The following is a 17,602-nucleotide window of genomic DNA, read 5'->3' as shown; positions in this document are numbered from 1 at the left end:
CTTTAACGCGAAATGAATGCCAAATAGCTCGCCGCTTCAAAACAACGTTGCATTTCATCGCGCCGAGTGACCTTGGCGGCGTTTTCCACTTGTCGCCGGCGCGTGCTTTCCTTTATACACGCACCGAACGCCGTCCAGTGTATTTACAAATCGCCATCGCATAGGTTCTTTTCTTGCAGGAACGTTGAGTACCGAATGGAAAAAACAAAAACTCCAGTTTGCAGCGGCTATTTACGATCTTTCACGATCCCAGCTACGACAATAACCGAAGCACATGCGCTACAATGACTTAAGTCAACTTAGATTTTATACTTACTACTTATCATTAACTAACAAAATCAAAATGCAACTTTTATAACTTTAAACATCGTATATATTCTCTGTTCATCTACAAAATGCGTGTTAAACAGGTGGTACCCTTGCTTGGTTACGCTTAGGGTTGTAACACTCGGGTATTTCCGTCCGTTTCCGCCGATTACAACCGTTGCAACTTTGAATAACGCGTCGGACGCTTCATTCCGCTATGTACACCGGTCCGGGCTCGTTAACTGCCAAAATTTTAGATCAGCTGCTTTAAATTTTAAACATTTTACGATTTTACTCCCCCAATAAATGATGTCGCAGTTGAATTTTGTGCTGCCTATTAACACGGAGGAATTGCTTACATCATCTCCGGATCAGTACTATGTTCGCGAAGTTTTATCCGCATCACGAGTGAGCAAGGAATTGAAAGGTACGCACGCCGCATTGTTAACAACAGTGAGTTTTACTCTGAGTGTATTTTTTTTCTCGTCTTTGCAGTCGCGTCTGCAGGGTACAACGAAGCCGGATCCACTTATATCTTAAATCATTTTGACACGTATTTTTCGGCGGTTCATTTATATCAAGACTTGCCGCGAGTAGTAATCTATGGAGCATTTGAAGACATTAAGAAAAGCCTATTGGCCCTACCAAATGCACTCAACTTTTACATACAACAAGATGAATCGCCTCCCGAGGAAGTCAAGCAGGAGGTGCAGAATATACTCAAGATGACTATTTATCTCTATGTGAGTCTTTTCAATTGTCTAGAGAAAGCAATCACATCAGATAGCATCTTGCACAACAACCGGAAGAAATCCAAAGATGCATCAGGCAGTAACCTGAAGGTAAACTGGGCCAGTGTCATCTCAGCATTGAAAAAGTTATTCCAAGTGCCTTTGAATAATTTCTGGGACAGTGCAGGTGTAGACAATGCACTGATAAACAAACTGCTTGAACTCACAATGAGTATGCTGAAAGATCAAAGAATCAAGCAGGACAAGGAAGCTGCCAGTGAGATCTGGTCATTCTTTGGTTTATTGGTGAGTAATTACGGCGTGGCGAACGCGTTGGTTATTCGTGTTGCACGCCTCGTGAAAGAACACGAATTTCTCGCACCGATTGTCGCAGACGGTGTGCAACACCTCGTCGAGTTGTTCGAAACGCAAGCACTGCTCGTCACGTTTGTGTACGAGCTCACCGAATGGCAGCTGCAGGAAACCAACGTGGAATCCAACGCGGTCAAGAACAGCACACGCGTTGTGCACGAATTCGCCATGCGTTTGCCAGAACAAATGCGTGAATTGCTGGAATATTTATCGAAATATCTGCGTGCGGACTCGCCGCAGCTACGAGCGATGGTGTTAGGTGTGCAGGTAGAGATTCTGGTTGCGGAGTCACGCAAAGTCGCAACGATGTCTGCTGATGATAAAGAACCATGGCGACTTTTACGTAATGATATTCTGACTGCTTTAGAAGCATTCACACAGGATTCATCATCGTTTGTAAGGGCAAGGGTGTTCGGATTCATTGCGCGTCTTATGCGCGAGAATATCGTTCCAGCCGTTATCCAACAATCGTATTTGAAGAAATCCGTGTTACACATGCGTGATGTAACGAGTAACGTGCGCAAAGCAGCCGCCAACTGCATTACGTGCATGTTGAAGCATAACACTTTCGGACCAAAAGTATGTACAATGTATAAAAATAACAATAAATCAATACTAATCATTTTTATGTCCTCAGCTGCCTTATAAACAATTGTCTGAAGAATGCACCGAGAAGAAAAACGAATTGGTCAAGTTTAAATACGAAGTGTTCGGAATTGATATGGAAAAACAAGAACAAATCGAACGCGAGTGGACTGAACATCTTCCTGGTCTATTGGCAGAGTTACAACAACTTGAAATCAACCCAGAGGATGAGAGCGATGAAGAAAATGGAAGCTGTCATACGCTAGCATCCGGTGTAAGTGCAGGAAGTAAAGATTCAGGAATAAGTGATGATTGCGCGCCGATGAGTAGCGAAAATGAACGCCCATCGATTGACCAATTGATACGCGACGCGATCGTCGCTAAAGAATACAAAATGGCCGTCGAGCATTGTCAAACCGCATCGAAGACATCCGCAGTGATGCTTACACTTCGCGATCGAATAAATGAATTCACAGATGTGCAATTCTACTTGTGTTACATGCAACTTATCTATTCGAAAATCTCGCTGAATTCCGTCGTGCAACCCACGCAAGAAGAACATGAAAAACTCAGCGAGATGCAAAAGACTGTTGATTATCTCACCGAAGTTGTAAAGTTTCTCGAAACGATGCGTGAAGCAATGGCATTGATGTGTGAATTGCTAACAAGCGTCACTATTGGTGATATGCACGAAGCAGTTGATTTTATCATTGCGGCCAGACAGTTTGAATTGGATGATGCTGCGGATGGTATCAACGCTCTGCTGAAGATAATGCTAAGAAACGAGGAAGATCGACGGAATGTGGCTGGTGCTGCACTGCAAACAGTCTTTTTAACAACAGACGCTACTAATTTACTGTGAGTTTCGTTTCTCCTTCAGATTTTTCTTAATTTTTCTTATTTTTATTGATTTTTCTTGATTTTTCTCAGTTTTGTTTGATTCTTCTTGATTTTTCAATAATTTTTTACTTGTTACAGTTCCCATACAACTCAAGTGATGGAAAATCTGATCATGTTGTATCGTACGGTGTCCACTTCATCATTCGACGCGTTGTCCACGCTGGTAACCATGTGGGCAACACAAGGTACCCTCAGTAATGACATTATCGACGCGTTATGGAGCGCATTCCTTCAAAAGACTCCAACGACGAAAGAAAATTCACGTATTGCGCTGTGTATACTCAGACTAGCCACAGCCGGTAGGCATACCATCATAGATCGCAACTATCGCATTGTTGCAACGATTTGTTTCGAAAAGTGCGGCTTTGAAGACCCGCTGCTTGTCGTTGAAGGTCTGGAAATGTTACAAATGTTAGGCACGGTTGGTATAGTCGGTGATGAACCTGCATTCCGTTTATTGGGCACTGATCCAATCTGGGGACAAATTGTGTTTATAATCAAACATTATCAACACAAGAAAACACCCGTCGTGAATAATATACTCGCGGCTGCGGTGCGGTTAATTTTCGCCATACATTCCAAACCATTCCCATGCGTTGAAACACTTTTAAAATGGTTCACACCACGCAGCCAGAAGACGCCAATTCATAAACTCATCACGTATTGTGTGCTGGTTGGTGAAATTGCTGTGTCAATGCATAAATATCTCGATACGGATGTTTATAATGAACTGAAGCGGCGACAAAATGTCCGGTTGAAGAAGAGCGGTAAAGTTAAAGATGTCAGAGCTTCAGCCGCGTTGAATAACTCCAGTGCATTGAAACAGCGTAATGCTACGGCGCTGTCCACGACTGGAAATGTAGGTTTTTTAATTTTGACTTTTTTATGTTTTTTTTTTTAATCAATTTAAAAATTTATGATTATAGCTGGATGAGTCTGTTATTGACGGTGCGGAGGCAGCGGATGAAGACGCTGATTTCATCACACACGTGTTGGAACACAGCCTTGATAAACAAATAAGTCTGAGTAGAATGTTCGAAGTGGTGTTGTTAATCTGTCGCAAACCTTCCGAATACCCAACGGAGGTGCTCCAAGTAGCCGGTGCGTCAGCCCTCGCGCGCGGCATGCTTCTCTCGGCTGTTTTCTGCGAAAAATATGTCCTGCTCTTGTTTACTATGCTCCTGCGCAGCCCGTACGTGCAGGTAAAAGTAACGATTCTCATACATCTTGTCGATTTACTTGATCGCTTCCCCAATCTGATAGATCCATACACCACGAAGTTATACATATTGTAAGTTTTTTTTTGTTTGATTTTTTAAATTTTATTTCTTAATATTCATGATTTTGTGTAGGCTACAGGATAAGACAACTGAAGTACGTCAAACAGCACTCAATACACTTTCGCTACTCATTCTGAAGGACATGATTCGTCCCCAGGGACACATTTGGCAGCTGGCTGTGTGTCTGGTGGACGATGACGCTTACATTTGCAAAATGGCGCGCTCGTTCTTCCTGCAGAGCTCTGAAAAGAGCAACAATTTGTATAATTACATGCCGGATATTTTCACATCACTCTCGGAGAAATTCCCGCGTGAAAATACTGACGAGGCCGATGTAAACGAAGAGAAATTCCAAATAATATTGAAGTATTTATTCACGTTGATCGACAAATCGAAACAGATCGAAGTGTTGGTAGAGCGTTTCTGCTTGAAGTTTGACAATGCAAATGATGCACTCGCCAAGCGCATCGCGTTTGTTCTGGCGCTTATGCCGTACAACGAGCGTGCGCTGCAGAAACTCATCGAGAACTTCCCGAAGTTCAAACATTTCATCCTCGCGGACGAGGTGTACTCGTGGATCAAGGTGATCTGTACGAATGCGAAGAGTAAGGAATTGAAGGTACTGGCCACGCAGTTAGAGGAACTCGTCAAGGAGATGTTTAAAGTCGACGGGAATCCACCGCGTAACATATTCCGCAAACCTGCGCCGGCCAAAAAGAAGAAACAGCCAGTGAAGAACGCCGGGAGAAGGAAACTCAAACGACGGAACACCTTACAAGACAGCGGAAGCGATAGCGATGAATAGTTTATCCTACGCGGAAAGAGTGACAGTTGACAAGAAGATATTTTGAATTTTTGTAAATATTGTTTTATTAAATTGTATTAAATAGGTTGATTTACTGATCAACAACAATTCGGTGTGTTTGTTTGTGTGTGTGTATGATAGGAGATGTTTGGGTCCAAAGGCTGAAAGTTGAACTGCAGGCCTGGAGTGTTTCTGATACACTCGCCGCACACAGTTACAGTCGCTCAATAATACTCAACGCGCGAGCGGGCAGTGACTGGCGTTATTTCTAATCGGGGGACGTAAACAAACTGGAGATAATCTGTTTTGTTCTTGACAATCGCGCGAGTTATCATTACGCTCCTATTAATATTCGACAGTGTCAGTGTGTGAAGTGAGCCGGAGTCGCGTACAGAAAATCAAGCGAAAATGGCTGAAGTTGATGGAAATTACGTGCTGGCTAAGGCCCTGAAGGACCAGGTTAGTGGTATTTTATTGTAGAGAATATTATTTAGCGATTGTATAAGATTCCTGGTCAAATTGCGGCGAAAATAAACAATTTGATACTCAACCTCATTGTATACACGTATGTTTAGCTAAGTTTCGAACCATAGAATGCAGTTCCAAGGTTGTTACATACCGCGCACGAATTTAAATCCACTTCACACCTGATAAATTTATTAATAATTCTAATTTTACATTGAATTGCTAGACTCAATTCCTGTTGTATTTCCACTAGGGAGTCGAATATGTTTTCGGCATTGTGGGCTACCCTGTCATTGAACTGGGTATGACCTGCCAGCAGGTAGGCCTGCACTACATCGGCATGCGTAATGAGCAAGCGGCTGCGTACGCCGCTCAGGCCATCGGTTACCTCACTGGAATGCCCGGTGTATGCTTGACCGTTTCCGGCCCGGGTGTCCTCCACACCCTTGGTGGTATGGCAAACGCGCAAAGCAACTGTTGGCCTATGCTGGTTGTCGGTGGAGCGGTTAGTCAAGACCACGAGGCAATCGGCGGATTTCAGGAGTGCCCACAGGTGGAGGTAGCTCGTCCCTATTGTAAATACTCCGCGCGTCCACCCACGGTCCAACTTATTCCTACTCACGTGGAAAAAGCGCTGCGGTTGTGTCGTTTCGGGCGTCCGGGAGCAGCGTATTTGGATCTTCCTGGTAATATTTTACAATGCAAAGTGTTGGAGTCCAGTGTATTGCAGAGAACTGCCACTGGTGGCGCACCAACACCCAAATGTTTCCCTGATGAATCAAAAATCGCCGAGGCGATTAATCTGTTGCGAAATGCAAAGAGACCTTTGGTGATTGTTGGTAAAGGTGCTGCATATGCAGGCGCTGAGAATGAACTGCGTCAGTTCATCACCAAAACCAATTTGCCGTTTTTACCCACGCCGATGGGCAAAGGTGTGGTACCAGATGATGATCCACATTGTATCGCACCAGCTAGAACCTTGGCTTTACAAAAAGCCGATGTTATTCTGTTATTGGGCGCACGCCTCAACTGGATGTTGCATTTTGGACGTCCGCCACGTTTTGACGCGGATGTGAAAATTATTCAGGTGGATTTATCCCCCGAAGAGTTTCATAATTCCATTGAGACCGCTGTTCCTATCTTAGCAGATCTCAAACCAGCGTCTGTTTCGCTCCTCAGAGCTGCAAACTTTTCAGTTGCCAACAACACTGATTGGTGGACTCAACTACGCGGGAAATGTGAAAGCAATCGTAAGAGTGTGCTTGCTATGAGTCGAGATGACGCACCACCATTGAATTACTACGCGGTTTTCACGAATTTACAAGCATGCCTACCACCAAATTGCATTATTGTCAGCGAGGGTGCCAACACCATGGATATAGGTCGAACTATCCTTAGCAATCAACTACCGAAACATCGTTTGGATGCGGGTACCTTTGGTACCATGGGTGTGGGATTAGGTTTCGCTATCGCCGCTGGTTTGTACTGCAGACACAAAGCAGCCGGGAAAAAGGTAATCTGCGTTGAAGGTGACTCTGCTTTTGGATTCTCCGGAATGGAAATCGAGACTATCTACCGCTACAAGCTACCCATTGTTGTGGTAGTGGTTAACAACTCCGGAATTTACGGTGGGGTTGATGAGGATCTCTACGCGGATATTCGCGGGGAAGGAGACCCGACACAAACGTAAATATTTCCAGGTATTCCTCTGATACAACACAGGGTGTAACTTTGATTGATGTTTAGGTTGCCCGTCAACGTGTTGTCGACGTACACGCGCTACAACGAATTGATGCGAATGTTCGGCGACCGCGGCTCGCATTTGGTGAAGACCATTCCGGAGCTCAAGGCCGCTGTTAAGGAAGCCTTGGCCGTCACCGATGGCCCTTCAATTATCAACGTCATTATTAATCCAACAGCCGATAGGAAACCGCAGACGTTTTCGTGGCTGACGGAATCCAAGCTATAAACGCGTTTTTCTTTTTCTTCTTCTTTCTTTTCTTTCGTGTTTTTTACTTGTTTGCTTGCATTATTAACGAAGTCTGTGTTTTTAATAAACGATACTGTTGCATACGCATAACGTCGATCACTCCGGCAATACGTAATTGCAGAGTCACCCCCCTATCCTGTCCCTCTGTTCTATTTTCGATCGCGCGCGCAGGAGGAGAGAATGTTACGCGCACCCCGCCGGAATGTGCGCGCGATGTGTTCGTGGAATACCCATGGGTGTCGATGGGGGAGGCGAGAGGGTGCGCGAGGCGTATTGATCGGCGGCGGGGCCCGACGTCACGACTGGCAAGGGCGCATCCGAGGGTAGCTAGGCGGCGGCGCGCACATGCGCCCCGCGTGCAACGGCACGCGATCGACCGCCGCCGCAGCCGCCATCGCCCCCAACGCGATCGCACTGGCAGCGTCACTCAGTTAGTGTCAAAGCCAGGCAGTCGAATACGGAGACCTTTGCTGCCCCAAAACGCGTTCGCAGCTCGTGCCAGTGTGAGAGGTAAATAAAGTCATCAAGTTGAGGAGGCGGCAGCGTGAGGTCGTGATGCCTCGCGATGTGTAAACACCGCGCGAAAGTGTAATAGCCACCCCCCAACACTGTGTGTGACCGGACATACCTACTCGCCACCATGGGTACCGTGCTGTCGTTCTCGCCGCGCTCGGGTGGCGGCTCCGTTGACCATCAACGCGGACGCCCCGTCTACACCTCCACCACCACCACCTCGTCGGCGGCAGCGGGTGACTTTACGCTGCAATCGCTCAACAATCTCAACAACTACTCCTACGAGCAGCTGAACAACGTCAAGAATCGCTCGCTGACGGCTGGTGGAGGTGCAGCCGTCGTGGGCGGTGGGGGTGGTGCGGCCGACAACCGCGAGAACAAGCAGCCGTTCGTCAACAATCTCCACCACCACCACAACAACAACAACAATAACAACAATGACAATCTACGCGTGATCTCGGAGAAGAGCGCGTTGGAGCGGCAGCAGGCGGCGCAGCTGAAGAAGCACTCGTCGCTCTTCATCAACGCGCTCTCGTGGAAGCGGTTCTCGTCCACGGGCAACAAGAAGAAGGAGGCCAGCCAGGCGAACAACAATGTGGCGCCCAACAACAACGCCAAGCACAAGCGCCAGCCGCTCCTGGACGCGAACGCCGAGAAGAACAAGAACGTCGCCGGGATCTACTATTCGGCGGCGATGACGGCGCCCGCCGCCAAGAATCTGGATATCGTGCGCGTGAACAACGCCAACAACATACACCACCACCATCATCCGCACCAGCATCCGCACGCGCAGCTGCAATTGCAGGCGGTCAACAACGATAAGAACCGCGTGATCAATTTGAATGCGGGCGCGCGTCCCGCTTGTCTGCAGGCGCCGCCGCCCCAGCACCAGTTGCTGCCCGCGCAGCCGCAGCCATCCGCCGGCAAGGAGATGGTCGCCGGCGGGGGTGGCGGTGGACGCAAGACCGTCATCCAGGCGTCAACATCGGAGTTGCTCAAATGTCTCGGGATGTACCTGCACGCCAAGTGCTATCGCCTGCGCGACTTCCAGGCGGGCGACGCCGTCATGTGGCTGCGTACCGTCGACCGCAGTCTCCTCCTGCAAGGCTGGCAGGTGGGCACTCAGGATAATCATCTTCATTTTACCATGAGTATCGATCATTACCTGTTGTTTGTTGTTGTTGTTGTGTTTTCAGGACGTGGCGTTCATCAATCCGGCCAACGTGGTGTTCGTCTACATGCTGGTGCGCGACCTCGTCGGTGGCGAGCCGGACGACGATGGCGGCGGCGGCGGCAGCCCGGCGGCGGGCATCACCAGCGAGCAGGATCTGCAGGCCGTCGTGCTCACCTGCCTCTACCTCTCGTACGCCTACATGGGCAACGAGATCTCCTACCCGCTGAAGCCGTTCCTCGTCGAAGACTCCAAGGAGCGCTTCTGGGACCGCTGCCTGCACATCGTCGACAAGCTGTCCGCGCAGATGTTGCGCATCAACGCCGAGCCCGGCTACTTCACCGAGATCTTCACCGAGCTGAAGGCGTGCGGCGGTGCGTTCGCCGCCACCACCAACAACAACAACAACGCCGCCGGTGGGCAGGCGGCCGCCAGCATTCTCGTCGGCACCACCGCCGTGCCGGTGGTCTCGTGCAACGCCGGCGCCAACGCCGCCAATAACAACACCGCCCTCGCGCAGCACGCATAATCGCTGCGCAAGTCAAACGTCTTCTCAAACTACGCGACGCTAGGCTAAGGACACAAACCACGTAAAACGTAAATATGGTACATTTAAAGAAGTACATATAATGTTAACGATATATATATATGAATTAATTAATGCATAAGAAAATTATGAAAGTGATAGGTAATTAACGTCGTCGTCGTCGTAAATTCTCATTGACTTAGAAAATTTCTCTCATTTTGTTGCATAACATGTTTGGATATGGTTCGGGCCAATGTGCAATACAATTCGCGAGCGGGGGCCGCCGCGCGCGCGTCGCCGCGTGCCCCGCATTGCGCTAAACTTAACTTATTATTACTTTAAGAGACAAACAAGAAGGTAAACCAACAATTGTAACATTCCCACCTCGATATCGTTCCACGATGAATATTATTAAATAAATGCCATTTGAAACAAAAAAAACGCCTGCGTCCTTCTCCCAGCAGATTCAAAATGGCGGCGCGCCAACTCGTCCCACACACAGCTAATTCATAATCAATGAGTACTTGAAGCGTCATGCATGAAAAAGACTGACGCCCACGTCAGAAACGTCAGAGGAAAGTTATTGTCATGCATTAATATTGGTTGTTTTTCTTTTACTCTCTAAGTAAATCGTTCCGGAGTGTTTTTTACGTAACTTAACGACTTAACTTTAATGCCAAACACACAAATACTCGCTCTGTACATCAAAATCATTTATCTACGCACATCGTACAACGCCCCGACAGATGACAACAATCGTCCGGACGCCTTTATTGCGATTACTAACTAAATTAGGTTTCACGTTTCGTCAATAAATTAATTAACAAGTACATCAATTAAATTAACGGTTTAATGGTAGTTTCTTCTGCAGAGGGAGAGGAGGATCGCTCAACGATGCTTAATAGTAAAATTTGTCTAAGTTGATTTTGTGAGGGGCGGCGGCAGTGAGCGCTCCTACTTGGTCGACGCCTTCAGGTAGGCGATGAGGTCGCCGCGCTCATTCGGCTTCTTCAGCCCGGCGAAGACCATCTTGGTGCCGGGGATGTACTTCTTCGGGTTCTCGAGGTACTCGAAGAGCGTGTCCTCGTTCCACGTGATGCCCTTGGCTTTGTTGGCGTCCGTGTAGGCGAAGCCGGCGGCCTGACCGGTTTTCCTGCCGAAGAGGCCGTGGAGGTTGGGGCCGACCTTGTGCTTGCCGCCGGCTTCTACGGTGTGGCACTGTGCGCACCTCTGGACGAAGAGCTTCTTGCCCTTTTCGACATCACCGGCTGGTACACCCATTGTTCTAGTTTAGCTGCAAACCAAAGTATTTATTCAATATATATTTTAGACTCGATTGCGTAATGTGACATTCCATGTGATAAAAATAATCTTTATGATCCAGATTACGCGCGATTAGCTCGAAATCAATTGGTTTTTGAACATTGAACGTGTGGCAAGGTCGACGCGCGGTGAATTTTTCCAGTCAGGTACACGCGTCACGACCATGTGACTCAACTGGAAGCAATTTCGCGTAATTACGCGTGCGTGCCACCACTACTCGTGGGATCATGACTGAAGTCATGGCAGTTTCACGCAACTGCGCGCGCGCCACGCGCTTGGCGAGGTTAAAGTGCGACACGTGCTATTCGCCACCCGAAAAAACCCCGCCGGCGGATATCGTAATCGCACTATGTACAAAGTGCACTATGTGTTTGTTTTTCAGGACTGAAATCAGAACGCGCGCGCGCCCACTGGGTCAAGTTTGCAGCGCGGTCTATTATTACCAATGTCATCGTTACCACCTTGGGTGGAAATTAGCGCACAGAGACGGACGATTATATAACCAAATTCGCATTTTTGCGCAAGCTTGGAGATTCCAGAGCTGCCGAGCGAAGTCCTGGCGAGTCATGAGACACGCACAGTTGGCGTAATGTTACGCAAACCCTTTTGACGAATGAGGTGATGCAAGGAAGCGACCCAATTGTATCCCGTTATGTAATTTTATAAAAATCAGGAGAAAAGTAGAGACATTTTAAGGGAGAATTTAAAAATTGTGGGCGTACAAAGTTCGTGGGTGTATTATGAAGCAAAAAGTACTCAAAGTGATTACTTACGGTTTAAATTGAACGATTTATAAATTAAAATAGGTGAAGTGTGAGCCAGACACAACCAATTCGTTTGGTGTAAATGTTAGAACTGCTCGGCGGAGCCTCAGCGCGCGATTCCGTTCCGTGTTCTTTGCACACGGGATCGATATTTCGCGGTGCGCACTACAGCGAACTTTCAGAGTTGCGCATTTGCGTATGTATCACCGATAGATGGCGCCTGGTATTCTAGAAAATGAAATAAATTGCAAAGTCCGTTCAATTCTAGTTTGCCTGCAACCAAGGTGAAGCAAACAGAACTATATATAGCATAACCTGTAAATTTCCTCACCCGCTTGAGACTATTGCGTTTTCTTGCGTGAATTATAAATTATTCTACTAATTAAGTGAAATGGGTAACGTCGGCGAGAAAGTGAGTGCTGCGTCGCCGCCTCCTGCCGCAACAGCGATAAAGCCTTCGTCGGAAGCTAAAAAGTGCAAGCCGTGCTGTGCCTGCCCCGAAACGAAAAAGATTCGTGATGAATGGTAAGAGAATTAGTGTTTAAATTGAGTTGTTTTATTAATGCAAGTATTGGGAATGTGCACTTTTCAGTATCATGCAAAATGGCCAAGAAAATTGTGAACATCTGATTGAAGCACACAAAGCATGCATGAGGTCATTGGGTTTCAATATTTGAATCATCTCAGTTGAAATCTAAATGTAGTCAAGATCTAAATTGTTATTAGTTACCAAGAAATGTACATATTATTTTGAACCAAACTTTTATTGTGTCATATTTTGAAATGCCTACTTTACCGACAGCGCCATTTGTAACCTTTATTTGTGTTGTGTAGTTGAAGAAACACAACATTAGTATATTTTACTTTCAAACATAAAAACGTACAGTGCAGTTAGAAAATTATGACTGATATGGACGTGGAAATGGAAGCAGTGGTGCCCGATGATAAGGCAGACAGCGCATGGATGCGAGAACGTTTTATCATGATGCAAGTCAACTTAAAAGGTAGGTGATAATTGTTTATATTGAATGAAATTTGTGTACAATTCTTGAATATATAGGTTTACCGGCGCACATAGTATTGCATGATAATACGACCGTGGACGGGAAGGTGCAGACCATTGATGGTAACTTTCAGAACATAATAGTCAATGATTTACACACTCCAACACAAGAAATAATACCAAAAGCTGTGCTGCGAATGTCTGACATCATATCCATTAGAATACCTCATTGAATAAATGTATTTCATCAACATATTCTGAAGTTTCATGGGAATATATATCATCTAAGCTTGTTTCAACCACAATGCGAGTAATTCTTCATTGGTATATTTATAAATGTCTTCAAACATTGCCCATCCTGATACTGAGGTGGTGAGCAAGTATGCAGCATTTTCTGGGTGTAAATGGGCTGAATACGCGCCCATTATCAATGATTGTGAGAGTCTTGCCAGGATACAAATCTAAAATATTATTTAAGTTGTGCTTTGTGATGGTAAAAGTTTTATATTTATATTTACTCTGAGTAATCCTAGCTCTTCATCAGTCATACTTCTTTGTTTCAAATATCCTTGCAACACTGCTCCACCCATTGCGACTTTTTTACTTACAATCATCATGTAAGTCATTGCAATGGCCAGTTCATAAACATAGCAACCTTTTTGTGAATCGCCGAAATCCAACACGCCGCGAATTTCAGGAGTGCCATTCAACGCAGAGACAACAACATTTTGCTCATTAAAATCCCCGTGGATTATTCCACGTGGTAAATTATGTCCAATTTTTAAAACTTCGCGCTCGAACGCGCTGATTATCTCAGCAAACTTTTCTTGTTTATTTAAATCAGGTACTTTGTCTAAAAACGGTCGCAATTGCGGTACACTATCCAACATCCACATCGATGAATGTGTTTCATAAGCCACGTGATAAAAGTCCTACAAGAATTTAAATGTTTAAATGTTTATTTTGTGTTTTTTTTGTAAACTTACTTGTAATAAGTTGTCAATTGTTGCAATATATTCTCCTGCTTTGTAGTAAAGATCCCAAGATCCTTCTACTTGATGCAAAATGGAACCATCAATGAATTTCATCAGACGGACCACATGAGCACCGCTTCTTAATTGCTCTATGGCATAATATCCACCGGTTTGTGTTTGTTGTGGCTGCGGACAAATAATCCCGCGTTCGCCAAGATGCAACAATAATGCATTCTGCGCCTGGATGAAGCCAAGTTTCTTTGAATCCAGCGAGTTGAGGACTTTCAACACGTAAAGTTGTACGTTTTCATCGCCTTTGCTTCCGACAGCAACTTTGAAGTTCTTGTCGTCGTACCCATTCAACTCCGAGACCCGGGACACTTCGAGACCATAGATTCTCTTCACGAGTTTGTAACATTCACCGGAGTTCATCAGCGGCGCGATCGTCACACCCGGCTCCAACATTGCGGCGACACTGACGAAACAGTGTATCAAAGGTCCGGCTGCTATCGGAGAGGGCGACTCTTAATATGATAATCGCCAGTTAACTTGATAATGCTTGATTGTTCAATGATTGATAATGGACGCCGCTTTGATTGAGACTCCGGACATGTAAACTGTATCAAGAGGCGGATATTTGGTAGGTTTTGATGCGTTTTGCGATGAGTTGTTTTGTGACTGTCGGCCCCGCAATAACGTCGAGTGCAGTAGAGATAAAACTGATAAATGCAGTACATAGCTTTAAGTAAATAATTTAATGGGTGACAAACAAGATGAGATTAAATTATTAGTTTAAATTTGTTACCTATTTAAATAGTAAACTATTTGAGGTAATAAGCGACTTTTGCCAAGTTCTAAGGGTGAAACATGAGATCAGCGGCGCTCATTTTAGATTTTTAAGTTTTTGCATAATTACTTGCAGTTGAAGCTGTAAAAGTGATAACATGCTGCCCTTTTATACCTGCAGTTGATCCCCTAAAAGCAAATTCACTTTTTGTGTATCGTGTCCTTAATTTTTGTTTGTTTTAGGCGTCTAGCAACTGAACCGGGCCTCGCAGGGTAACCATTCTTGCATCAGATGGTAAGTACTAGAATTCTTTATCATTTTTGTATATAATATTTGCCCTTAACTCGCGGGAAACCTACAAAAAATACACTTTTTGTGCTTCGAGTCACTAATTTTGGTTTGTTTTAGGGGTCTAGCATCTGAACCTGTTCTCGTAGGGTAACTGTTCTTGCATCAAATTGTAAGTATTGGAATTCTTTATCATTTTCATAACTAACATTTGTAATTATCTGCCGGGAAACTCTCAAAACTACCATTTTCGTGTTTTGGGTCACTAATTTTTGTTTGTTTTGGTGTGGTAGACGTCGTTGGCTGGCTATGCTTCTATCAGATAGGAGGTATTGGAATCCTTTATCATCTGCACACATAACTTTTGTAATTAACTCGCGGAAAGCTACACAAGTGGCATTTTCTAATATTGGAGATTCTCATCGTCCAAATATTTCATTGTTCCAAGGATTGGTAGCCGCAGTAATGTTTCCTACAATAGAGCGTTGCTTTGTACCGTCAAAACTAGATGGCGTTAGTGCAGCTTTTAGCCAAACTAGTTTGAGATTCCGGTGCTAGATGGCGCTAGTGAAGTTCTATCCAAGCTGGTTTGTATTTTCGATACCAGATGGCGATAGTGCCGCTCATAATTCAAACTTGTTTGTGTTTTCGATACTACATGGCGCAGGGATCCGAGACAGTTTTGCCTGCCGCAGGCTATGTTTTTCTTATGCAGTCGGTGTTCCGCTGTGGGTTTTGTAGCACGCGGGCTATTCGTTTTTTTTTGAAATTAGCACATGGCAGCAATATTTTGCTTTTCGTCGAATTTTTAATAAGCGAAAAGCTTATGATTTACGCCGAAACCGAAAACCGAGTGACTTTATCTTCTGCGCGCGCGCGTGTGTCGATGACCGCCGGATCTTTTTCAGGGGCTACAAATTCCATTTGGATTTATTTATTTATCAAAGTGTAGTTGTTTACTTGTGGAAAGAAACTACGTGTGTACCTCGTGTGGAATAATTGTCAGCGCAAAAATAATAAAGTTAGTATCCTAATTGCTAACTAACAATTTGCGGAATCGTGTTGGTGCAAGTAGTGTTTGCACCCGACCTTACTGGCTTATCAACTTCAGTATCTACAGATGCGGAATTAAATTCTCCGTCAGATTGTATTTGTTCGTTGCAGGAATTCGACCTGCAACCCGCGAAAATTAGCTTAAAAGGGTGATTTTTTCACCCTTTTTTGTGAAATGTTTGTATCTTTTCGTGTCTGCACGCGACCTTATTGGCTTATAAACTTCAGCGCGGTATCTACAGATTCGGAATTAAATTCTCCGTCGGATTGTATTTGTTAGTTGCAGGAATTCGACCTGTAATCTGCGAAAATTAGCATAAAAGTGTGATTTTTTCACTCTTTTTCGTGAAATGTTTGTATTTTTTCGTGTTTGCACGCGACCTTATTGGCCTATTCACTTTAGCGCCGTATCTACAGATGCGGAATTAAATTCTCCGTCAGATAGTATTTGTTTGTTGCAGGAATTCGATCTGCAACCCGCGAAAATAAGCATAAAAGTGTGTTTTCTTTAAATCTTTTTTCGTGAAATGTTTGTATATTTACTTGTTTGCACGCGACCTTATTGGCTTATTAACTTCAGCGCGGTAACTACAGATGCGGAATTAAATTCTCGGTCGGATTGTATTTGTTTGTTGCGGGAATTTGACCTGCAACCCGCGAAAATTAGTATAAAAGTGTGATTTTTCACTCTTTTTCTTGAAATGTTTGTATATTTTCATGTTTGCACGCGACCTTATTGGCTTATTAACTTCAGCGTGGTATCTACAGATGCGGAATTAAATTCTCCGTCAGATTGTATTTGTTTGTTGCAGGAATTCGACCTGCAACCCGCAAAAATTAGTTTATTTTTGTTATCTTTATAGTTAGGTGCTATAAAGTTTTAGTTAATTTAGCGAATAAAAAACGAATGAAAGTCACAAATCACTGCGCATCTGATTTGTGTTTGTTTTTAGATGTCAAGGAGTCGAACCGGATCTCGGTGTATAATTGTGCCCGCATTCAATTGTGAGTATTGAAATTCTTATCATTTTCATATCTGCTTTGTCCACGTAGCCTGCAATATCTTTTCCTTGTGTAGTCGATCGTGCGATGTTGTTCGGTACACACGTGTTTTGTTCACAAGTCGATCTTTGTAACTAGTTTGCGCGTTTCTTGTGATTTTAAGTCGGTAGTTGAATTAGAATCGATCAGCACAGATAACATTTAGAATTAGTGCGGCGTGCAGTTAAAGAATTATCGCGCGTGGATGTCAGAATTGTGTAGTTTTACAATGTGTGCACGTTTTTGGCCGTCGGCCGTCGGATATCTTACGTCGGGCTAAGAAGTCCGTCCCAGTGGTTTTATTTGCGTAATGATATTAATTTGTGAAACTAAACACTGTTTGTCCCTGTGTGGGACATGTCAACCGAGAAAGTGCACGTAGGTAACTGTGCAACATTAACATTCGATGAATTAAACAATTAGTGAAGATGTTTCATGGACAAAGGTAACCGCTGAACTTATTCAACAAATAAAATAATTCAATTTTAACAAATAATTTTAAAATTCAACATGTACTCATGTGATTGCATGTAATAAAGTATACTTTTAATATTACGTTTGCTAGTATATTTGTCTATGTTTCCTTTTTGTCGTTTTCAGAATTAGATTTAAAGACCACATTTGATAGTACGTATTTGAAATGCGAATAACAGGTAATGTTGTTGTTTTTAAAAAGGTGAGAAAAACAACAACATTTATACCTGAAACGAATAAGACTCGATAAG

At 44.5% G+C, this 17,602-nt stretch overlaps 5 protein-coding genes and 1 long non-coding RNA gene across 6 annotated transcripts; 4 read left to right on the top strand and 2 right to left on the bottom strand.

Moving 5' to 3' along the window:
• The first annotated feature begins 91 nt into the window (after positions 1-91).
• On the top strand, positions 92-5,087 carry Cap-D2 (CAP-D2 condensin subunit). The gene is made up of 6 exons (XM_065301604.1): positions 92-733; positions 802-1,988; positions 2,047-2,852; positions 2,973-3,753; positions 3,821-4,185; positions 4,247-5,087. The coding sequence occupies exons 1-6, from the start codon at positions 613-615 to the stop codon at positions 4,977-4,979; spliced, it is 3,993 nt and encodes a 1,330-aa protein (XP_065157676.1). The 5' UTR covers positions 92-612; the 3' UTR covers positions 4,980-5,087.
• A 122-nt stretch (positions 5,088-5,209) lies between these two features.
• On the top strand, positions 5,210-7,524 carry Hacl (2-hydroxyacyl-CoA lyase). The gene is made up of 3 exons (XM_065301636.1): positions 5,210-5,438; positions 5,698-7,130; positions 7,191-7,524. The coding sequence occupies exons 1-3, from the start codon at positions 5,388-5,390 to the stop codon at positions 7,411-7,413; spliced, it is 1,707 nt and encodes a 568-aa protein (XP_065157708.1). The 5' UTR covers positions 5,210-5,387; the 3' UTR covers positions 7,414-7,524.
• Positions 7,525-7,669: 145 nt separating this feature from the next.
• Positions 7,670-10,085, top strand: LOC135791282 (cyclin-dependent kinase 5 activator 2). The gene is made up of 2 exons (XM_065301649.1): positions 7,670-9,061; positions 9,144-10,085. The coding sequence occupies exons 1-2, from the start codon at positions 8,075-8,077 to the stop codon at positions 9,645-9,647; spliced, it is 1,491 nt and encodes a 496-aa protein (XP_065157721.1). The 5' UTR covers positions 7,670-8,074; the 3' UTR covers positions 9,648-10,085.
• A 259-nt stretch (positions 10,086-10,344) lies between these two features.
• LOC135791319 (cytochrome c-2) lies at positions 10,345-11,893 on the bottom strand. The gene is made up of 2 exons (XM_065301697.1): positions 11,741-11,893; positions 10,345-10,938 (listed from the first exon to the last, which is right to left on the bottom strand). Exon 2 carries the CDS (start codon positions 10,923-10,925, stop codon positions 10,599-10,601), a length of 327 nt encoding a protein of 108 aa, XP_065157769.1. The 5' UTR covers positions 10,926-10,938; positions 11,741-11,893; the 3' UTR covers positions 10,345-10,598.
• A 510-nt stretch (positions 11,894-12,403) lies between these two features.
• LOC135791324 (uncharacterized) lies at positions 12,404-12,987 on the top strand. Its single transcript, XR_010548003.1, has 2 exons — positions 12,404-12,735; positions 12,792-12,987. It is a non-coding gene; the product is annotated as an uncharacterized lncRNA (long non-coding RNA).
• LOC135791300 (hydroxylysine kinase) lies at positions 12,737-14,420 on the bottom strand. The gene is made up of 3 exons (XM_065301677.1): positions 13,721-14,420; positions 13,253-13,666; positions 12,737-13,195 (listed from the first exon to the last, which is right to left on the bottom strand). The coding sequence occupies exons 1-3, from the start codon at positions 14,171-14,173 to the stop codon at positions 13,019-13,021; spliced, it is 1,044 nt and encodes a 347-aa protein (XP_065157749.1). The 5' UTR covers positions 14,174-14,420; the 3' UTR covers positions 12,737-13,018.
• Between the last annotated feature and the right edge of the window lie 3,182 nt (positions 14,421-17,602).

The sequence above is a fragment of the Atheta coriaria genome, unplaced genomic scaffold, assembly GCF_025399875.1.
Source record: "Atheta coriaria isolate IRGN ID8LTWV9N9 unplaced genomic scaffold, Caltech_Dcor_3.1 hic_scaffold_1_pilon, whole genome shotgun sequence".
Classification (NCBI taxonomy): Eukaryota; Metazoa; Arthropoda; class Insecta; order Coleoptera; family Staphylinidae; genus Dalotia; species Dalotia coriaria.
This window is presented reverse-complemented; position numbering and strand designations above follow the sequence as displayed.